Here is a 23,524-nt window from a genome sequence, read left to right as displayed (position 1 = left end):
GTTCGAACCTCTGACATTTTCAGTTAACAGCCAAGCGCTTAAATGCTGTATTGCCAGGGTTCATGTTCCCCATCTGTAAAATGGGGATGAAACTACTAGATCACAAAGCCATTGTGAGGATAAAATGAAAATATCCCAGAGAACACCTAGAACTTTCTGGGTCCTCATAAACCACAACTATTATTGGCTGGGGCCCTTCGTTGCACCCCCTTTGTAATGACAGGCCCTGGGCATCAGTATCTGAGCATCATAGAGCTTTGAGTTCTTGAAATGATCAAATATGGAACTGAAATCCCTGCTTCCAGGACCCAGACCTGGCATAGCATCTGTCCCCTGAGTCCCTGCCTCCTGGATTGCCTGCCAACCCCTCAGGTTCCTCACCTGCACAATGGGAATCATAATAATGCCTATAGGACTTCTGGTGTGGTGCTGTGGATCAGCACTGGACTGCGAACCGTAAGGTCGGCAGTTCAAACCCACCAGCTGCTCCTCAGAAACCCTATACAGGGTCGCTGTGAGTCAGCATCTACTCGACAGCACTTAATAGCCACAATAATAACAACAACAACATAGGGTTTAATGGAGCCAGATGGGATAATTCACTTAGAGTACCTGGCAGATAGCAAGTGCTCAACACCTACTGACAATTATGATTACTGTTATTCCCCTACTGGGCTCTAGGCTCTAGGTGGGCAGGGCTAACGTCTGTCTTGTTCACTGTTCTAGCTGTTGGGTTGTTGACTGAACATATGAATGAATGAATGAATGAATGAATGAATGAATGAACACTTGACTGGATGAATAATATCTCCTCAGAGACACTTGCTAAGAATGATGGAGGAGGGACCAAGTTGGTGGGCCTGAGTGTCAGGGATAACCCTAGTTATTCTTGACGTGTATTTGTAAGCCCAGTTTGAAAGTGACCTCAGATGTCACCTTTCCATTCCCTCTACCATCCATTGCAGTTATCTCCATCAGTAGCCCCATAAGTGCCAAGCAACTTCTGTGTAAATATTTCCATGAGAAATTCACCACCTTCTTTTACCATGATCTCCATCCTTCCCACACTATGCACACACACTACATACACACACACATACTCCTGGCACTATCTGCCCACAGCGAGAACAGAAAGACTATCTCTCCTTGCAATGGGCATCCTATCTCTATTAACATAGCCTAAGTCCTGGTGTGATACTGTAGGATAAGCACTGGACTGCTAATTGTAAGGTTGGTAGTTCAAACCCACTGGCCACTCCTTGGAAACCCTGAACAGGGTCACTATGAGTGGAAACTGATCGGACAGCATTTAACAACAAGTTTACATTGCTTCCCAGGTGGCCCTGACCTGGTAATTCAAGCTCAGCAAAGATGGAATAGACACCTGCCATCTGTCTCCCCCTTGATGCCTGTGTGGTTTTTTGCCCTCAGATACAAGTCTCAACTTGTTTCCCTGCTCTGCTACCTTCTGTTCGTGGTTGCAGGGAGGTAGTGGGGGGCAGGGAAGCAACACAGAAGAGTGATGAAGAGTCAAGCTTTGGGGTGAGACAGAGATGGATTTGATCCCAAGTAGAGCTCCATATTCACTATGGGACCTTGGACAAGTCACTTCACCTCTCTGAGCCTTCATTTTCTCATCTGGAAAACATCAATCGCTGGATGTAGGAGGAATAAATGGCTTCATGTTTGTAAAACCCTTAGTTCTGGGCTGATCGGGTGGTACTCAGACAGGACTTGTGTGAAGTGGCCGAGATGTATCAGAAGCAGGGGGCCAGAGATTGACAGCCCTGCCTGCTCTGGCTGGCCCCTCCACCTGGTGCAGGGTGAACCCAAGAGGCTTGTTTCCCCAGGAAGGGTGAGAGCAGTCCAAGGCAGAAGGCAGTGTGGTGGGGCTGGGGCTAAGCCTAAGAGAAAAGCTGTAAGTGAGAACCCAGCGCCTCTCCTCGTGTTTTCACCTTTATGAGAGAGAAAGGAAGGCAGATGACAGCTCAGTCCAGGGGAAAAATGGGTGTTATGTGAAATGATGAGTTCGTACATCTCCAAGCCCATCCTTGGAGATGTATGAACAAAGCACAGATGAGACAGGGTGGTCAGACAGGGCACGTGAGCATCTATCTGCCCATTATGACAGGAGAGACTTACACAGATCCAAGTTTCCAAGTTAGTATGAGATTTAGATTGAAGTTCAAAATTAGACAATCCCAACCTCTGTTCCATGCATTTGTTTTTTAAGCTCAGAGAAGTTAGGCAGTTTACCTGAGGACACACAGCGAGTTGGATGTTGTTGTTGTTAAGTACTATGGAGTCGGTTCCAGTGAGTTGGATACAGAATGGAAATTAGGGACTAGGATTCCCAGAATGATTCTAGTGCCCCCCAATACTCTGCTCCCCCAAACCACCTCAGAGCTCATGCTAGTCCCAACCCCAGAGGGCTCAGATGTTTTGATCATGCACCCATGTCAGTAAAAGCTTTTGAACACACCCTTCTATATATTTTTATTTTTAAATGACATGCTGTTGTCTTTGTTAACCATGAGCATCAGAAAACACTAGAAATGAATAAAATAATGTGATTTAGAACCATTTAGAAATTCTAGTATTGTTTTGGAGTCCTGGTGTGGTGCTGTGGGTTAATGGGCTGGACTGCAATTTGAGCTTGCAGGTTAGTTTGAACTGCAAGGTCAGCGGTTCAAGCTCAGCAGCTGCTCCTCGAAAACCCTATACAGGGTCACTATGGGCCGGAACCAACTCAATGGCATTTAACAACAACAAGAAGTATTGTTTTAAGGAACCCTGGTGATGCAATGGTTAAAGAGCTCAGCTGCTAACGGAAGAGTCAGCAGTTAGAACCCACCAGCCACTCTTCAGGAGAAGAGGGTTAGAGACCTCCTATAAAGATTGCAGCCTAGGAAACGCAAGGAGGCAGGTCTACTCTATCCTATAGACAGGGGTGGAGTACCCGATACTTACCAACTTGTGCTTACTTCCTAATCTGTAATGAAGAAATGCACATGGATTTTTACCACATCTCTGGTGAAAAAGCATGTGAAACTGTTCACTACACATTAGTAAACAAAGACAAGTAAGTCAGTGCTTGTCTGTAAAGCCAGGTTTCAAATCCCGGCCAGTGGGTCCATTCCCCTGACCCCACCACTGCCTGCTCTTCCCCCATCCCCATCCTCACGTCAGCGATTCTGGGGGTCCAGAAGGGGCACCCATCCCCTCTCATTTCCCACAGCAGAAGCCTGCATGTGTACAAGAAGTAGCAGCAGGTACCTGGAGCTATTTTGTAAAAACCACACATGTTAAAAAATAAAACAAACAAACAAAACACACTCACCCTTCACTCATCTCATCTTCTCAACAACCCTGGCAATGGTACAGGGTGGGGAATGATTCTGTCCCCATTTGCCAGATAAGAATGCTGAGGCTGTGAGACAGCAGGGACCTGCCCAAGGCCACAGAGTTGGACAACCTCAAAACCTGGCCTCTGCCTGACCTCCAGCTTTCAGATAGAGACATGAGTCCCTGACCCAGGAGAAAGAAAGGAAACTCAACTCCCAGGGCCCAAGAGGATCCCTAGAAGATGGGATGGAGAGGGACTGACAGGTATTATTGAACACCTATTGTATGCCTTGAAATCCCCTAAGACCCTACAAGAGATGCAATATTAGAAAGCAAAGCTCAAAAAGGACTCAAGCGCCCTGTGTCACAAAGTCAGTAAGTGGCCCCGCTGGGATTTGAACTCTGTTGAGTTCAGGATTCAAGACTCCACCCAGGAGTGCACCAACTCTGGGACCAACTCCTGACCTCACCAAGCCCTTGTCCACCCTCCCTAGGCAGCCAAGCCCAGATACTTAGCACTCAGAGAAGTAACCAGGGCATGGACCCTGCCTCACTGCTCTGTGACACTGACCTTAGTCTCCCCTCCAGTCAGTGAGGAAGTCACCCCCATCTGCACTCAGGAACAGGAAGGGTAAAGGAGCAGAACCTGCAAACTGCACTGCTTCACAGCCAGGCTGCCCATCCTGCCATTCTGCCTTCGTTAGGAAGCTCTGCATGGTCTACCCCCACCCCCACCCCAGTCCCTGGCCAAGGGCTGTTGATAGTTGCCGGAAATACCTAGCTTACCAGACAGCATGTACTGGAAAATGTACAGAAACCCCAAGAGTCTAGAGTCCCCAGGTTCTGGGCCCTCACCTTCCCCCCTTCCCTCAGTTCTACAAGGTCACAGCTCTGACGCCTTCCTCAGTCCCCAGGGCCTTGCTGGGGCCTGACCTCAGGGCCCACACCCTCCTGGAGCAGGCACAGGACTTCTCTGCTCACTTGGGGCCCAGCCACCATGCATGCCCTCACTCACCCGGCCCCCATTCTATTTATATTTATTAGATGCTAATATCATGTTTGTTAGGTGGAGAGTCAGAGAAAAAGAGGAAGACCCCAGCGAGATGGATTGACCAAGTGACAGCATTGATGGACTCAAGCATTGCAGGAGTAGTGAGGTTGGCCCAGGATCGGGCAGTGTTTTGTTCCATTGTGCATAGGGTCACTATGGGTCGGTACCAACTCAATGACACCTAACAATAACAACAATCCTTTGTTGGCAACCTGGTGAGGCACTACAGGATCAGCACAGGACTGCTAACTGTTCAGACCCACCATCCACTCCTTGGAAACCCTATTCAGGTTTGCTATGAGTTAGAAGCTACCGGATGGCACTTAACAACAACAATGGCAATAATTGTGCCTATGGTGGAGTATAGTGGAGATGATGCTGGTCTGGTGGGGATGGTAATGGTACCCATGCTGCTGAGAGCTGGAGACTGGCTGTTGTAATGTTGCTGGAATTGACAGTGGTGTTGGTGGTAACGGTGATAAATGTGTGTCGTTGTTAAGTGCCGCCAAGTCAGTCTGACCCATAGTGACCCTGTGTAGGGTCTCCAAGGAAGTAAATCTTTTCAGGAGCAGAAAGCTTCATCCTCCTCCTACAAAGTGAATGGTGGGCTCACACCACGGACCTTGTGGCTCGCAGTCCAGTGTTTATACTACAGAGCCACGAGGCTGCCAAGTGTATGCTGAGGGAGGTGAAGCTGCAGATGGCACTGAGGTGGCAGGGGTGGTAGTGATGGTGATAGGAGCAGCAGGAATGTTGGGAGGTGATGATCACATGGTGAAGATACTGGTGATGGTGCTGATCACACAGGTAGGGCGGTGACAGTGATGTTGATGATGCCGATGGAGAGGTGACAGTGACCATTATCATCATCATCATCATAGCCTGTTCTGGGGTTCCAAAGCCTCTCCAGGAATGTGTGCCCTCTCTCTTGGTCCTCCTTGGGGCTCAGGACCCACCTCTCAGAGGCAGCAGAGATACACCTCCAAGGTTTTCAAAGAAGGACATTTACAGAGGAAGGCCACTACCCTGAGGGAGCACGTGTTCTGTGACAGCCAGCACCTGGGCACTTCAGGATCTAGGAACTTCACGGGGCACTCATCACAAATCTGCGAGGCCAAAACTGCTCCTCCCCACTTGGCAGATGACTATCTGTATGTGACTTAGTAGAGGTTGCACAAAGAATCAGGCTAGTCAAGCCCCACAAGAGAATGCAGTTTGCAAAGTGGGTCCCAAGTACCACACCCCTTCCTGCCATCACCCCTCCCCTTTCAGAGCAGCTCTGCCTTGACCTGTGTCCTCCCACCCTGGTGGCTTTCATACTGATGTCATTTCTGTGATTGGCACCCCTCCCCCAATCTCAGTGCCCAGACCCCTGAGAATGTCTGAGAGGAGGATGGAAGAAGAGAACCAGATGTGTCAGAATCATGAGGAAGTTTCCCTCCCCCAATACCCTCCATACTTCCTGTCACAGCTTATCACGGGGCAGCTGGGAGGAGGCTGCTCCCCCCAGAGTACTATCTTCCCAGCCACCTCCCCAGTGCTAAAATTAAACCCCAGAAGGCCGAACAATGCTGAAGACTTAAAGGCGTCTGATCATTAAATGTGTCCCTACAGACCCATCTCATTAGTGTCCCAAGAATGCCCCTCCTTGTTTTCCCAAAGACCTTGCTCACTTTGAAGTAACAGATGGTAGATGTTTAGCCTAAAAGTTACTTTTTCCCCAAGACCCGTATCGCTAGGATTTCCTGTATGCCATGTGACTTGTGTCTCTGCGTTACTGTGCAGCCTTCAAAGGACCAGCTGTGTGCTCCTTTTGTCCCGGGATTGTACATGGCACATAAGCCAATGTAACACCTCACAGCAGAGGCACAACCCTCTCTAGACCTGACTGCCCGCTTGCTAAGGTCGCTTTCTCTCTCATTTTCAATAACAAGTTCATCTCATTAATTGCCAAAGTCTCGTCGTTTTTAACAGCAGCCAGTGTTAATACCATCGTAACCCCCACATGTCTGGGCTAGTCTCAGAAGACTGCCTTTCTCATTCTTCCTGCCCCTAGTGAGGTTCCCTCCTCACTCAGCTGGACTCTGGAGTTCACAGACCTCAGGTCGAATCCCGGCAGTCACTTATCACTGCTCAGTGCCTTAGTTTCCTTAGTTTCTGTAGAAAAATGATAATAGTCCACCCACCTGGTAGACGGTTATGAGGAGTAAATGAGCTGATTCAGAAAGACTGAGTGGCCAGCAGAAGTACTTGTGTGTAGCATTGGAACACCGTGGTCCTGGCTGCTCTTTTCATACCAGCCCCAGTCTAAAAACACCCCAATGTCTTTCATCAGTGAAATGGACAAATGCATTGTGGTACATTTCTAAATGGAATCTACACAGCAAGAAGAGAAAGAATTTCTGCTACACCCAACACATAAAAGAAGTTCACGGACTTAGAATGAGAGAAAGGGGTCAGGCACAGAAAAGCACAAGTTCTGTGATCCCATGGCTCTGAAGTTCTAGAACTGGCAAGGCTCATGCATGCTGATAGCAATCAGCTGGGGGCGGGGTGGTGACAAGAAGGGGAAGGAGGCCCAGGGACCTCTGGAGAGTGGGCCTGCTCTGTGCATTTCTAAGTGTACTTTCATATATAGCCATGCCTTGTTTTATTGCACTTGCCTTGTGCTTCCCAGATATTGCATTCTTTTTACAAATTGGAGGTTTCTGGGAACATTGCATCCAACAAATCGACCAGTACCATTTTTTCAACACTGTGTGCTCACTTTGTGTCTCAGTATCACACTTTGGCGATTCTCACAATATTTTACACTTTTTCATCATGCTCTTGCACACTTAATAGACTACAGTCTAGTGTGTACACATAATTTTTTATGCACTGGGAAACCAAAATGTGTGAGACTTGCTTTATTGTGATACTCAATTTAGTGTGGTGATCTGGAATGGAACCCACAGTATCTCCCAGGTATCCTTGTAGGCAAATTACATTTCAATCAAAGGTCCATGACACATACCAAAATCAGACCAAATAAATATTGTCTGGCACCTCCTATGCATAAGCCCTGGACAAAACTCCAGACCAGAGGGCACCCAGGGACCCCGCAGATGGAACCCAGAGTTGAGGCTCAAAGAAAGCCTCTTAGAGGCCTTATCCCACACCTGACTTGACAAGTGCTCCAGGCAGAAGACACAGCAGGAGCAAAGGCAAGAGTGGATGAGACACATTCAGGCAATTGCAAGCAATCTGTCTTAGTGAATGTGATAGGGGGCCATCTAGAGTCCTTGGGTGACATAAACAATTAAGCACTCAACCACTAACTAAAAGGTTGGCAGTTCAAGTCTACCCAGAGGTACTTCAGAAGAAAAAGCTTGGAAATCTACTTCCGGAGAAACCCTGTGCAGCATTGTGCTCCACACATGAAGTCGCATAGTTGGAATTGACTCAACTGGTTTTTTATGTGCCTGACGCTAAACCAAAACCCAACCTAACCCACTGCCACTGAGTTTATTCCTCCTCAGAGCTGAGGCTGTAAATCTTTACACCGGAGCAGCCTTATCTGTCCCCTGTTCTGAGCAGGTGGGTTTGAACCTCCGACTTTGAAGTTAGCTGACTAATGCCTAGGCCACTGTGCCACCAGGGGCCATGTGGGAGCCGTGGGGGATGGGGAGGTGGGATATGAGATGCTGGGGATGAACATAAGGATGCTCTGGTTTTACAGGGATGGTGACTTTTGAACTATGCATCAAAAAGAGTTGGCTTTCGGGGTGGGAGAGAATGGGAGAGAAGCAGAAAGGCCCTGGGGTGGAAGGGGACTCTCACCAGATGCCCAAGATCATAGAGATGAGGGTGCAGAGAGCAATCTCGCAGTTTACCCCTGCATAGTGCTGGGGGAGCCTGACTCAGATCAAGTGTCTGGCAAGCCCCTCTCCATCCTCAGAGATCTTTCCTCCCCTGCTTGTGCCCAGCGAGTCCCACCACACAGGAATTCCTCACCTAGGGGTTGGGAGTTCTTCAAATCTCCCTTTATGTGCAAACATTTGGGAGCTCCCAGTCAGCCTCCTGGGTCAGAACCCTTATCACCCTCCACTTCCTCACCATCTAGGGAAGCCCCTTCCACCCCACCCCTTCAAACTGTTCTCATTAGCCAATGTTGTTGTTGATAAGTGCCATCGAGTTGGTTCCGACCCATAGCGACCCTGTACAGGGTTTCCGAGGCTGTCAATCTTTATGGGAGCAGAACGCCTCATCTTTCTCCCGCGGAGCAGCTAGTAGTTTCGAACAGCTGATCTTGCGGTTTGCAGCCCGATTCCTAACCACTTCCCTCAGAGGGAATTATCCTCAGAGCAAAAGCCCACCATGTTGTTAAGTGCCGTTGAATCGGTTCCAACCCATAGCAACATTGTATATAGTTTACAAGGAGCAACTGGGGAATTTGAACCACCAACCTGGCAGTTCAAAACCCCATTGCATCCAGCACATTAACCCACAGCTCCGCACTAGGACTCCACCATAGTCATCATATTTGTGAAATACCAGGCCTTCCTGGGAACACCCCCAGGCACCCTCCCTCATTGGCTCTGTGAGGCAGCTTCTATTATCATTCCCATTCATCTCCCATTTTGAGATGAGACTTTACATAGGGTACCCAGGTGGACTCTGCATTTCTAAGAACAAGGCTCCTTGCTTTTACAGGAGATTCCCACCCCATCACTGCTGAGAAGCCTGTCCATCCACGACATGGAGGAACCCGGCCTGAAAACAAGACCCTGGGCTCTTGTCCATCTGGTTGGACAAGAGAATCTCTCAGCCTCTCTGAGCCTTAGTTTCCTCTTCTATAAAGTGGAGCTTCCAATGGCAGCTGTTGCTTGCAAGGTGCTCACTATGTCGAAGATCTGTCTCTCATCCACATCCCAGAGTGTGTTTTATTTAATGACACTGCAGGTAAGGATTATTGACCACCATCTGTCAGCTGAGGAAACTGAGGCTGGAGGAGGCATGCCATGCACCGAGCCTGCAGCAGGGTAGAGGTCTGGAAGGACATGCAGCCAGGTCCCTCTCTTTGTAGCTTCTAGGTCTGCTTTCGGTCTCAGTCATAGTTCTACACACACCACCCCAGCCCCACGCAGAGAAAGGTCCCCTGGGAGATCAACACCAGACTCAGAGCACACTCCCGGTTCTGAGCTGCTGCTCAGGGCTCAAAATAAAGCCTCACTTCTAGACAGCTCAAGGCCAGCAAGGAGAAGGACAGGCCTCGGCCAGGCTCTGTCCTCCAGCTATGTCCTTCAGAGATGCTAACCAAGGTGACTCCTAATGACAAAGACCACCACCCACTACCCATCCCCAGAAGACCCTTTCCTCTGATGTTGGGCCTATGTGGAGAGAGGACAAGGCCCACCTGGGGGCTGACCTGTGTCGCCCCTCCCACCCCCCGATACAGGTAACTGGCCAGCCCTGTACACCAAGAAGAGTCTATCTTTGTCCCCAGAAGACTGTGCATGTCATGCCCACCCCATCCCCTCATTGATCCAGTGGGGCCTGCTGCCACCTCAGGGGCTGTGGGGGTCTTCTATGCTTTATAAGCTGGAGGGTGGGTGCACACCCAAAGTTGAGGAACACAACTCTGTTCTGACCAGGGTCCCTCAGACATGGTGTTGGGGCAGGGTCCTACCCCCACTGGCCTGGCATCTCTACCAGGAGGGGCACAGGGTGGCAGTGGCAGAGAACAAGGCCCCTCTCATCAGGCATGAAGGTGGCAGATTCTAACAGACTTGCCCCAAGGGGCTTTGCTCACATGGCAGTTGGGGTCTATTTTTAGGTTCCAAACAGATGAACCTTTGAATGGTGTGGCCTCCTGGGCACCACTGGCCAGCCAGTCCCCCATTCCTCCAGGTCATATAGACTCCTGAACTCAGAATAGCCACTGTAAGACAGCAACCACGGGCTCGATTTAAGAGATGAGGAAACTGAGCCCCAGCAAGTTCACACAGCCAAGTCTGTCATCTACCCAGTCATAACTGACAGCCTCCACAGCAGAGCAGAGAGAGGAGTCCCGGAAATTCTTAGAATTCTTAGGGCAAGCTCTTGGTGGGCCAGGTGAGGGATTTATTTGTTCATTCTGCATCCTTGTGTGCTGTGGGCAAAGGCAGCCTGCAGTGGGCCCCTGTCTCACCTCTCTGCGTGACCTGCAGCTGTCAGAGGTCCTCCCTAGGCCTCTCTTTGCTCATCTGTAAAGTGAGAGGATTGGGCCAAGCAGAGGCCCTCCAACATCATTTTAGTGTGTAGCCTGAATGAATCAAAGGCCTCAGCCCAGTCTCACTCACCCCTGATGATCTCTCTCTCCAACCTCCACCTCACCTCACCTCGTGTCTCCCCACAAAAATTAGAAAACCAAAGCACACTGTTTCTATCAAGTTGATTCTGACCCATGTTGAACCTATAAGACAGAAGAAAGCTACCCCATAGCATTTCCAAGGCTCTGGTAGAGTAGTGGTTATGAATCGGGCTGTGAACCACAAGGTCAGCAGTTCGAAACTACCAGCCGCTCCGCGGGAGAAAGATGAGGCTTTCTGCTCCCGTAAAGATTTACAGCCTCAGAAACCCTGTACAGGGTCGCTATGGGTCGGAACCGACTCAACAGCATTTAACAACAACAACAACAACAAGTTGTTTTCAGAGGCAGACTGCCACGCCTTTCCCCAGAGGACAGGCTGGTAGGTTCAACCTTTTCTCTAGCAGCTGAATGCTTAACCCCTACACCACGAGGACTCCTTACCCTTCATCCACCCTCCCTAAGCCCCAACTTCAGGAACCTTCAGCATTTATTTCCACCGCTCACATGCTCTTTGCCACCTCCAAGCCATTGCTCATGTTGTACCCTCTGCCTAGCATGGCCTTTCTCCCCAGCTAAGTCCAGTGAAGTCCTAGCCATCCTTAGGACTGAACCTCCACAGGAAAGCCGTTCCTGATTCCTCCCCACCCAGGCTGGGCTGAGGCCCCTTATCTGCACCCTATACAGCCAGAACTGCCATCTATCCAAGTCCTTAGCACAGTTTTTCCTCGCAGCCTCCTTCCTGGATGTCAGGATACGACAACTCTGTGTCTATCTCTGGTGTCGCTGCTTCTCCAGTTAGGGTCCCACATTCCACTCATGCTCATTTCTCTTGATGGTCCTAGTGTCCTCTGTTCCTGGAATGTTGAATTAATTATTCTCCCCTTTATGTTATAAAATTTCTACTTTCACAGCTGTGACAATCGCAATTTATCATGATAACAATTACTCACTACTGATTCAAATGAATCCTATCCCCAGGCTCAGGGTAGGACCCATAAAAGCATGTCTGACATCCCCGTGACTCAATTTTTGGAATATAGGGGGCACAACACTCGTGAGATACACGCACCATGGAATGGTCAGCCATTCGAGATCTAAAGAACAGCATTTACCGGAGGACAGATTTCAGCAGGGCTGGAAAAGAAAGAGAAATGGAAACAGGAAACATAAGGAGGAAGTGGGATAGGTTACTGAGGAGACTGCAGCCATTGAGATGGAATTAAGTGTCTGATTTGTTGAATGTAAACCTGATGATCTACTAGTGAACCTTCTACTCAATTCACAATAAAGTTGTTGTTTTTTTTAAACAAAAGCATATGTCTGAGAACATAGCTGCACTCGGGCAATAGAGATTTCTTTAAATAACGAAGTTTGCTATCACCTCTGTGGAGTCCTGGTGTGGCACTGTGGGCTAATGCGTCAGGCTGCAAAGTCATTTGAACTGCAAGGTCGGTGGTTCAAGCTCACCAGTTGCTCCTTGGAAACCCTATACAGGATCGCTATAGGTCAGAATCGACTCGACGGCACTTAACAACAACAACAACAATCACCTCTTTACACAGGGTTGATGGGGACGGGCAACCTAAAATGGGGTGAAGGGAACCTATAAAGGCACAAAGTGGCTGGTTCGTAAGTTTTCAAGAGGAAGTTTAGTTTCAGAGTGTGTGGGGGGAGCGGGGGCGGTGGGGGGGGGCGGGTTGTAGAATCCCCACTGGATAGTTTTCATCTTGTCTAGATGGGTCTGATGAAAGGAGATGGGGTTAAGATTCATTTGAATCAGTAGTGAGTAATTGTTATCATGACTAATTGTGATTGTCACAACTCTAAAGATAGATGTTTTGTAACATAAAGGGAAGAGTAGTTCATTCAACATTCCAGGATGAGAGGACCCTAGGACCATCAAGAGAGGTGAGCATGAGTGGAATGTGGGACCCTAACTAGAGAAGCAGCGACACCAGAGATAGAGGAAGAGATGAGGACATGGAGAGAAAGAACAGCTGAGGACTCTAGACTCATAGAAAGAGAAAGACTGTGTGTTGGCAGACAGGAGGCTGGCTTCCAGAATATGCCCTTTGGTTGTTTAGACAATTATATATATATTTCTTGATAAAAGAAACAACCTATGATGGTTTTGGGGAGAGGAGGAAATGATTCATGTGCTAGAGGGTAGACACGCATTGACATGGGTGACAGGGCAGGCAATAGACAACCGGAGGAAGGTTGGAAGAAAAAGATGTGGGTGGCAGCACAGAGAGGGATGCAGTGGTTAAAGGGAATAGAGGTAAATGCTGTTTAACTGTTGGTGCAATGAGGGGATTGCCACCATGTAATGAAGCAAGTATATGATCTGTTGAATGTAAAACTGACAATCTGCTCTGTTAACCTTCATTCGATTCACAACAAAAAGTTTAAAAATAATAATAATAATAAAGGGTGCTTAATATTATTCTCCCAACTTAAAAAGAATGCACATGAGCAACAAGAGGAAGTAGTATTGGATTATAACCCAAAGCATAAAACAAATGGTCATGACTCTGTGCTGATTGGATGTTGAATAAATAAATAAATCTCCTATGCAGAAGAATTACGAATAATTTATGTAGTTCTGTAGTCCTCAAGGAGGTGGAGCCGAATGCCCCTCTGGCTAAGTGTCGACTCTGCTCTGCATAGCAGCTTTGTTACAAAGAATACAATATGGGAAGTGGGGAACCTGACAATGCAACCTTAGCCAGATGGTCAAGGCCGCTTCCACACTAATGAGTTATGTTGACAGTATGTACCCTGGATGTGAGGTATTGAGAAGGACACTGAATCTCTGTGGTCTTCCTCCCCAAGGCCCCATTAGCCTAATCTAATCATGAGAAAACCATCAGACAAATCCCAACAGAGGGGCATTCTACAAAATGCCTGGCCAATCCTCCTCAATGTTAGCTAACAAGAAAAGCTTGAGAATCTGTCACAAACAAGAAGAGTCCAAAGACACGTGATAACTACATGCATTGTGTTTCCTGGATGGGATCCTAGACCAGAAAATGGACATCTGGAAAACGAAGGAAAGGTGGTACAAACAGCACTTAATGAAAGGTTGAAGGTTCAAGTCCATCCAGAGGCACCTTGGAAGAAAAGCCTGATAATCTCCTTCTGAAAAATCAGCCAATGAAACCCCTATAGAGTGCCATTCTACTATACGCACATAGGGTCCCCATAAATCAGAATCAACTCCACAGTAATTGGTTCAGAAGAAAGACCTAGCAATCTCCTTCCAAAGAATCAACCAATCAAAACCGTACGGGTCACAACATTCTAATTTACAACCAATGGTGGTGATGGCAGGTAGCATTTCATTCCATAGTGCATATTGTCACCATGAGTTAGGGACCTACTCAAGAGCAGGTAACAAGTAAATATGACTTTAGTTAATAATAAAGGATCAGGACCGGTTCATTCATTGTGATGGGTGAAAGTTACTAGCAATAGGGGAATTGACAAGTGGGCTATATTGGGACTCTTTATACTTAAAACTCCACAAGTTTTCTGAGATCTAAAGCTGTTCTAAAATTTAAAGTGTATTTAAAAGAAGTCATATATGCACATTGTACCAAATACAAAAAAAAAAAAAAACAAAACAGAAAAGTAGACGAGGAAGGGAAAAAATGAGAGCTGTAAAGCCAGAGAAAACCACAGTTAGCATCTGCCACATTTCCTCCCCTCTTGTTGTGATGTAGTTTCTTTCTGTGTTGTTGATATCATAGCAGCTATATAAGTTTTTGATCCAGACAATGAATTTCTAGTGGTGGAGTTCCAGGCATCTTGGGGAGGAGAGGTGAGGGTGGATAGGCAAGCCAGGACTAAAGAAGTCAACTTAAGAAAGTTCTTTCCTATGTGACACATAGAGTCCTCTACACCAACCCAGAGGGAGTCTGAGGAAGCTGCAGCTTCTTCACCGGACACATGAGAATCTTCCCATGGTAACACCCCCAAAGCTTCATAAAGCGGAGCACCGTCTCAGGACACCCAGAAGCCCGATTTAGAGCTCCCCAGAGGAGACAAGTCCGCAAATAGCTCATAATGTGTAGGGTGGTCGCCCATGGCTGGCTCCAGATGACACAACAGCCTGAGTAATCGACGCATCTAGAGAGCAGCTTCTTTTTTCCACCCAGATGTTTAAGGGCCTGTCAGCACACCTGCCACCCAAAGCCTGTGCCCCAGGAAAGTCCCAGCCCTTTCCGGGAAGGAACAGAGACCTCTCACCAAGGGGACAGGAAGAGGGTCTCCTCCTGGGATCATTGGAGGGCTCCAGCCTAGAGCTGAGGGCCTGGACCAGTGGAGCAGCGTCCACGTTTCTCTTCTGTTCTCACACTTTCTCCTGTTCTAAAGCATTCCATGGCTTCCCGTGGCTCACATTATAGGTATAGGGGTGGATTACCCAATCAGCAAGGGAAGCTCAGGTTTACTTGTGCTTACTTACAAATATACCTAACACACCACATTGTCCCTCAGAGGTCCCGGAGACATGGTGTGGGATGGCCCAGTGTCCTGGAGCTCCCTCAGGGTCACGCTCGCCTTGAGGTGATAAGAACTTGGAGTGATAAACTTGTGGAGAGGGGCAAGGGCCTTGGAGCTCTTCCTGACAGCAGAACACACAGCCACCAGCGTGACTCAGACATGTCTGACGCACACAGAGCCCACAGTGAGGGGAGCAGTGGGGGACCGGCACTCCCAGGAAGGCACAGCGAGGACTCTCACACTTTACTGAACCCCCACCCAAACTCACGTCACACGCATTTCTAGTGAAAAGGCTGGCTGCCTGCTCCCTTTATCAGATACTGAACTCAGCATACAAACACACATGAAACACACCACAACCACACACAGCATACATCTCACATGCATTACATATCCCACAGCAGGCCACATACAGCATACACATATCATATGTGCACACACTACATAAACACCCTCACATATATCACATGGGAGGCATCAAACACACAGATATACAACATGATACACATCACGGCTTATATACATACATGATGCATGCATGACCTACATATCACATGTGCACACCCCACATGATTCATACTCATATCACACATGTACACACTATATAACTCCTCACATAAATCACATAGCAGGCATGAGACACACAGATGTGCAATGCATGGTACACGTTACATCTTACATGCATATATGATACCCGCATGACATACATATCACACATGCCCATGCCACACGCATCATATACACATGTACACAAACTCCTCACATACATCACACGGCAGGCATTAAACACACACACAGGATATTCATGTACAAAAAGATACACACGTTCACAACACAAACACACCTGCCACACACATTACACACACCACACGCATACCACAGGCATGCACACCCTAGCTCTTCTCTCCCTGGTTCCTCCTGACTCCATGGTCTCAGGCTGCGAGGCACCTGCAGACAGAGCAGAGGTAGAAGAAACTCACAGCAAAGTAGTGGGCCCCGGCTGCTGGTTCATCTCACCCCTGTCATGTTTCGAGGTTGCAAAGGGAAAGGCCTTGCACGCAGGCCAGGGTAAGGCCAGGCTTACTGAGAGGTTCACAGTGATTCCCCAGTCTCTGGTGAGCATGAGTCTCCTCTCCCCAAAATTCTAGTGTTTGTCTACCCCAGACCTCCAACACCAACTCAGTCACACATCAGGGACCCCAAGCAGCAGAGCTTCTGCATCACTCAGTCCCCAGTTAACAAATAGAGGCCCTCCTCTGTGCCCTGACTGAGTACTGAGTATGTGCCAGAAACTCCACCCCTAACTTCCTAAATGCTCTTGGGTAGTGGTCACTCTCCCCAGGACACACGAGAGACAGGGCTGCAAAGAGGGGCAGTGACTACCCAGAGTCAACACAGCTCATGGGAGCAGAGCCCAGAGTCAAACCCAGGCCTGTTCCTAGCTCCAAATAACAGCAGCACCAGCTAAGCACTGACTATGCACCAGTCACTGTCCCTGATATAAACACCCTTGACCCTCACAACAACACTATGAGGTAGATATTATAATACTTCTCATCCCCACATATTAAAGGAGGAAACGGAAGCATTGCTCTTTGGAGAGCTGCTCTCTCGCCTTAGCCTGCTCTCCCTGCCTGCCCCAGGCAGCAGATGCAGCCAGGACTAAGCCGTTGACAACAGCTGACTGCAGCTTGCTGAGTTAGGCTGGTTTTGAGGAAGTTCTTCCAGACTAGTGAGAGAACCGTTAACCATAGGCCTTGAATCACCTGAGGAGGAAGGGGTCTGGATCTAGGGGTGAGGTGGGAGGAAGAGTTGAATTAGACAGAACCGAGACCCCCAACTTTAACCACCTTAAAAGAAAGGAGCCTGCAGCCCGAAGGGCAGGAGACTGGCCAGAGCTACAGTGGAAACAAAGCCTCACACCATCAGCCCCCAAAGAGGAACTGCCTGTCCCTCAGTGTTGCCCACAGCTGCTGTGGACAGTTACTCACGGCCACAAGGCCTCAGTGTTTCTGAGGTGGGCAGAAGCCCGAAATCAATAGGAACCAGCTGTAAGCCTAAAGGGCTCCGGGCCCCTCTCCCTGCGTGAACCACTCCCACTTCTCGTCCCCACAAATGTTCAGGAGGTCCAGGTCCTATGGGGAGCACAGGAGCTGTACCAGGGACCTGACCCCCACCCCCACGCTGGAATAGCCTCAGGCCCACAGTTCTCTATAGTCTGGGTTCCCAAACACTGCCACACCCGCTATTTCGTTTGCTTCCAGACACACTTGTGGCTGTACTTTTGCTCCATTTTACAGAGGCCGAATCTGAACTCCAGAATGAATGATGTAGTAAGAACTCGCAGTAAGAATTCAGGATGAGGGCCTCTCCCTCCACTGCTCTGCACCAGGGACAACTGCAGAGCTGCCTTCCCCACCCCCACTTGCAGAGAGGAAACTGAGGCCCAGAGTAGGGAAGGGATTTGCCCAGGATCCCACAGAAAGGTGGTGAACAGTAGTCCTCACATTTGAGGGGGGCTCAGTAAGTCCGAGATTATGATACTCTTCCACACACACCACACCCTCACACACAAATACACAATCACACACTCACAGACATTCACACAATCACAAACACACACAGTTATTCACTCACACACTCAGTTACACACACAAATATACAGACACACACTCACAGAGGTAAACACACAAATACACAGTCACACACACACATAATCGCAAACACACACAGCTATTCACTCAGTCACAGAGTTACACACACATTTACACACATGCATTCACAGAGATAGAGTTACACAGACACACACTCACATACAATCAAACACACACAGAGTCATACACACACACATAAACACACGGTTTCCCTGAGCCTGCCAGACACTCACCACATGGTATATGGCCAGGGCGGTGGTGGCTATCCGGACATTGAAGCAGCAGCAGGTCTGGCGGATGGCAGCTGTTCGGGGGGCCATGGCTTCGATGTCCCCTCCTCTGAGGCGCTGAAGAGGAAGGAGCTGGGTACCTGGAGTAGGGATAGAAAAGGGGAAGCAACCAGCTGTCCTCCTCACTTCCTTCCTGTCCCTTAGATAGGCAGGGGCAAGGTCGTCACAACTGGGGCGGGGCAGATGGAAGGACGATGGGGGAAGGCCCACAGCCTGCCACAGAGAACCACTGACTAGGTCTCCACCACCCCAAGGGGGGCTTGTCATGGAGGGCAGACCCTTACAACAGAGGTCCTGCCCTTCTGCCACCCTGCTCACTGAATGCTCGCCACCAACCTTGGAAGCAGGGGCCGGGGTCAAACCCATTTCCAGATGAAGAGGCAGAGTAACCTACACTCACCCGGAATCATACAGCAATGGTGCTGGTGGTAAGATTCAAACCCATATCTGGCTGGCTGCAAGAACTGTCATTGTCCTATAAGTATTCCCTACATGCCAAGACTCATTCTAAGCACATTCCTGGATTAACTCCTTTTTGAGGGAGATATTATTCTTATCCCCATTTTACAGAGGAAGAAATTGAGGTAGATAGTGAGAAAATGACTCATCCAGGGTTATATAACTCATCTGAGGAGGAATGCGAATTTGAATACAAGCTGACTGTTCCACAGCCATCCACCCATTGGAGTGGTGGTCCAAGCTCTACAGCTAGCTGCAGAGAAAATCATGTTCTCCCTGAGCTCAGAGGGAAGAGGGGCGGAGGGTTCCCAACCAGGACAGAACACTGTGGGTCAAACTATGCACCGGCCCCAGGCGATGTTCTTCCTGTGAGTCATTAAATCCTCACAGCAATCTGGGAGACCTTCAGTCAAACCCGCGGTGTGGGTTTGACACTTGCACAATGAAAGATTTTCCCCCTCACTCTGGGGGATGTTATAATAAATTAACCATGAATTGTTGTTGTTGTTGTTGTTGTTGTTGTTATTGGACAGTAGAGTCAGTTCCGACTCATATAGCAACCTTGTACAGGGTTTCCGAGGAATACAGGGTCACTGTGAGTCATACATAACCTGCTCCGTGGAACATGACAATACTAAGAAAGTTAGGAATCCCTGGGTGGCACAAATGATTAATGTGCCCAACTGCTAACAGAAACGTTGAAAGTTCGAATCCACACAAAGTACCTCAAAAGAAAGTTCTAGTGATTTGCATCTGAAAAACTGAAGCCCTATAGAGCACAGTTCTGTTCTGACACACATGGGTCTACCAGGAGTTGGTGATAACTCAATAACAAGTGCTTTCTTCAATAAGCTTGTCACACTCAGATGATAAATTATCCATGTTGGAATAAAAGAAGAGATGATGAAGCACTTGCAAGCTTCCTGTTAGGAGTCCTGCTTTGTGCAGAAACGGCCATTGCTTGCGATGTAAAGTTTCTAATGGTAATCAAGTGGGGGCTTCCTTCCATAAGCCCCACCCTTATATGAGATGTTGGAGTTAGTGTTGGACACTAGTCCAGACCATTATTACTGCCCCAGGAGAGGTTATAAAAGGTCTTCACAGGAGTTGTTCCATAGGGCCCATAAAATGTGACTGATTAACTGAAGCAAACCCTTTTTTATTTGCCAGTGAGACTGAGGGAGCCCTGTAAACTGGGGCTTTCAGGGTAGGAGCTAGAAGCTGCCATGGGACTGTGAACCCTACGCTGAACCACTGCATGACACCACCCTTCTTTGACATCAGATAGCAGCAAGACCTGTGAAGAAAAAGAAACAAGGCTTGAAAATCAAGTAGGCATTTTCCATCATCAGGGAAGTCTCCCAGAAGAGGTGACCGTTGCAGAAAACCTGAATGAATGTCCCCTTCAACTTGCTCAGAAGTGGGACTATCTGGTGGTGGGTGGGCCAGCAAGGTCAAAGGTCCTGAGGAGGGCGTGGGCTTGGCAGGGGCAGCAAAGGCAGACTGGCTGGATATGAACATAGCAGGGTCCTGAGGCTGGTTTGATTGGGATCCTACTAAGAAGCCATTTAAGAATGCATCCCTACAATAAAGGGGAGTCATTAGTAACATTATATATTTGGCAAAACCAGAACGGTCTGGAGCCATTTCCCAAAGAGAGAGAAGCACCCCACTGATGCTATGTGAGCACATTTTATGTGGTTTGTATGGATGAACATTTTTCATTTTTATAGTGATCAATGTTTTTTAATGCACATTATAAAAATATACATAACGAGCCCATGAATTCTGTGATGTTCCATTTCTGAGAATACTCTACAGTCTCATTCTAAAGCAGATGCACTTACATAAAAAAGCAAGAAGGCAATGTAAAGAAAAGCATTCAGAAAGCCAGGGCCAAGAAGGCGTGTGCATGAGGCCAAAAGCGCAGACAGAGTGTGGGCGCGGCTGCCCACGGAGAGGCTGCGTGGCTTTGGAAGAAGCGCTTGCTGTCTCTGAGCTGTTATTCACACTCCCTTAAGAGCAGAAGCTCTACTGGTAGGGGTGCGGTACGGATGAAATGAGGTCATGAGTGACACATTGCTTGCTTCCTCCCTTCCCAGCCTGTTTTATTATCTAGTGGTGCTACAACAGAAATACCACAAATGGGTGGCTTTAACACACAGATATGTGTCTTCTCACAGTTTACAAAAAAAAAAAAAAAAACTGCCATTGAGTCTAATCCAATTCATAGCGACCCTGTATGGGGTTTCCATGGAGCACTTGGTGGGTTTGAAGCACCCAACTTGCTGTTCAAACTGACTTTGCAGTCCAGTATTTATCCTTCACCTAACTCATAGCAACCCTACGAGGCTGTAAATCTTTATAGGAATAGAGTGCCTCATCTGTCTCACCCAGAGCAGCTGATGGGTTTGAACCGCCGTCCTCGAAGTTAGGAGTCAGGGCTTTTCTCACAGTTTGTTTTGTTGTTGTTGTTAAGTGCCATCAAGTCAGTTCTGACTCACAGTGGTGACCCAGTATAGGTTTCTGAGACGCAGCTTGTGAATTTAAACCATTAACCTTGTGGTTAGCATTCCAGTGCTTATCTTACAGTGCCACACCAGATTGTTGTTGTTGTTAAGTGCCATCTATTCAGTTCTGACTCATAGTAACCCTGAACAGGGTTTCCAAGGCTGTAAATCTTTACGGGAGCAGAAAGCCTCATCTTTCTCCGGTGGAGCAGCTGGTAGTTTTGAACTGCTGACTTTGCAGTTCACAGCCTGATTCGTAACCACTATGCTACCAGAGCTCCTTGACACACCAGATTAGGTGGCTAAGAATTCTGAATTCAGGGCTTTGTGTCTGTGTCAGCTCTGGGGGAAGGCCCTTGTCTGTCTTCAACTTCTGTGCCGTGGTTCCTTGGTGAGCTGTACCTCTCTTTTTTCATCTGGACTTCTTTGCTTCTGGGACTCATCTGTTCCTTATATATCTCTCTCAAAAGTGATTGGGTTAACTTGTCTAGACAGGTCTGGTGAAAAGAGATGGGGATAAGATTCATATGATTCAATAGTGAATAATTGTTATCACGACTAATTGTAACTGTGACAACTGTAAAGGTAGAAGTTTTGTAACAAAAACGAGGGAGTAGTTAATCTTACAGGAGCTCTGGTAGCATTGTGGTTACGAATCGGGCTGTGAACCACAAGGTCAGCAGTTCGAAACTACCTGCTGCTCCGCGGGAGAAAGATGATGCTTTCTGCTCCCGTAAAGATTTACAGCCTTGGAAACCCTGTTTAGGGTCGCTATGGGTCGGAATCGACTTGATGGCACTTAACAACAAGTTAATCTTACAGTCTAGAAACAGAGGCCTTTAGGACCATCAAGGAAGAAGAACACAAGTGGAATGTTGGACCTTATCCAGAGAAGTAGTGACACCAGATATGGAGGCTGAAATGGGGACATGGAAAAAGGAAGCAGCTGAAACTCATGGAAAGAGAGGGACTGGGTGCTGGAGGCTAGGAGGCAGGCTTGCAGAATGTGCCCTTTGGTTGTTTAAATGATTGTATATTCCTAAGTGTTTTTGTGTACATCCCCCCACAAAAAAAAGAAAAAAGAAAGAAAAACACAAAGGGAATGGAAGCAAATACTGTTGAATGATTATGTATGGAGGAGATTGTAATCGTTGCAGTGAAACAATGGTGTAAAGCTGATGCTCTCCCATGGAAACTATCACTCAGTTCATAATAAAAACTTCTTTTAAAAAAAAGTGATTGGGTTAAGATCACTGATATGACCTTGCTAATAACAAAAACTGATTCCCAGATTGGATTACATCCACAAGGGGTTAGGTTTCCAGCACATATTGGGGCAGGGGGGCACAATTCAATTCAAAACACCACCCCACATGGTTTCCCTGCCCCAGCCACACTCACACTGCTGGGAAGAGGCAGAGCTGGCCTTTGAACCTCTATCTACTTGATGCTGAGAAGTGAGTGACAAATTCAAGAGAGGTCAGTGACTGCCTTCATGGTCAAGTGGTGCCTCCAGACACCACCTTCCTCCCAGAGGCACTGAAGTTCTGATGGAGTTATTCATTCGCTTCTGGCTCACTGGCTCCAACACAGTGCTGGCCCCTGTTGGAATGGAAGTCTGCACATCTTTGTTTCCACTCCTGTCAAACCTTGGTTCTATCTTAAAGCTCAGGACCTTTGGCTAAGATCCCTATAGTAGGCACAACAAAAGATGTCCCTGGAACTTGTGAATGACAAAAAGGACTGTACAAATGTTTTTAAATCAAGAATACTGAAATGGCAAGATCAGGTTCACCCAGATGAACCTACTAAAATCACAAGACATCTTATAAGTGGAAAAGGTTGGCAGGAAGAAAGAGCCAGAGAAAGACTGGAAGATGCTGGTTTTGAAGATGGAAGAAGAAGCCGTGAGCCAGGAAATGCAGGCAGCAACTGTTGTTGTTGTTAAGTGCCATCGAGTTGATTCTGACTCATAGCAACCCTGTATAAGGTTTCCAAGGAGTGGCTGGTGAGCTTGAATTGCCAGCCTTGTGGTTCAAATCGACCTTTCGGTCCAGTTCTTTATCCCACAGCACCACACCAGGACTAAAAAGGCCTGGGAACACAACACATTCTTCCCAGAATCACCAATAAGGAATGCGGTCCTATCGACAACCTCGACTTTAACTCAGTAAAATTCATTTATATGTCTGATCTCCAGAACTGTAAGATAATAAATTTGTGCGATTCTAAGCTATTAAGTTTGTAGTAATCTGTTACAGCATACATAGAAAACTAGCACAGCCACTTGAAGGAGCCCACATGGGTACCCAGGTCCCTCTGACCCTGGAGCCACACCTGGAAGACCACAGTTCTTCCCCTGCCCAGAAAAACGT

The 23,524-nt window shown here is 47.8% G+C and overlaps 1 protein-coding gene across 1 annotated transcript in view; it reads right to left on the bottom strand.

Moving 5' to 3' along the window:
* Positions 1 to 18,233, bottom strand: part of LAPTM5 (lysosomal protein transmembrane 5) — a 28,588-nt gene extending 10,355 nt beyond the window's left edge. The window contains exon 1 of the mRNA XM_006862195.1: positions 18,124 to 18,233. Within this exon, the coding sequence (XP_006862257.1) occupies positions 18,124 to 18,210 (87 nt within the window). The 5' untranslated portion in view covers positions 18,211 to 18,233. The remainder of the gene's footprint in view (positions 1 to 18,123) is intronic.
* Positions 18,234 to 23,524: the final 5,291 nt, after the last annotated feature.

This window comes from Chrysochloris asiatica, unplaced genomic scaffold (assembly GCF_000296735.1).
Source record: "Chrysochloris asiatica unplaced genomic scaffold, ChrAsi1.0 scaffold00047, whole genome shotgun sequence".
Lineage (NCBI taxonomy): Eukaryota > Metazoa > Chordata > Mammalia > Afrosoricida > Chrysochloridae > Chrysochloris > Chrysochloris asiatica.
This window is presented reverse-complemented; position numbering and strand designations above follow the sequence as displayed.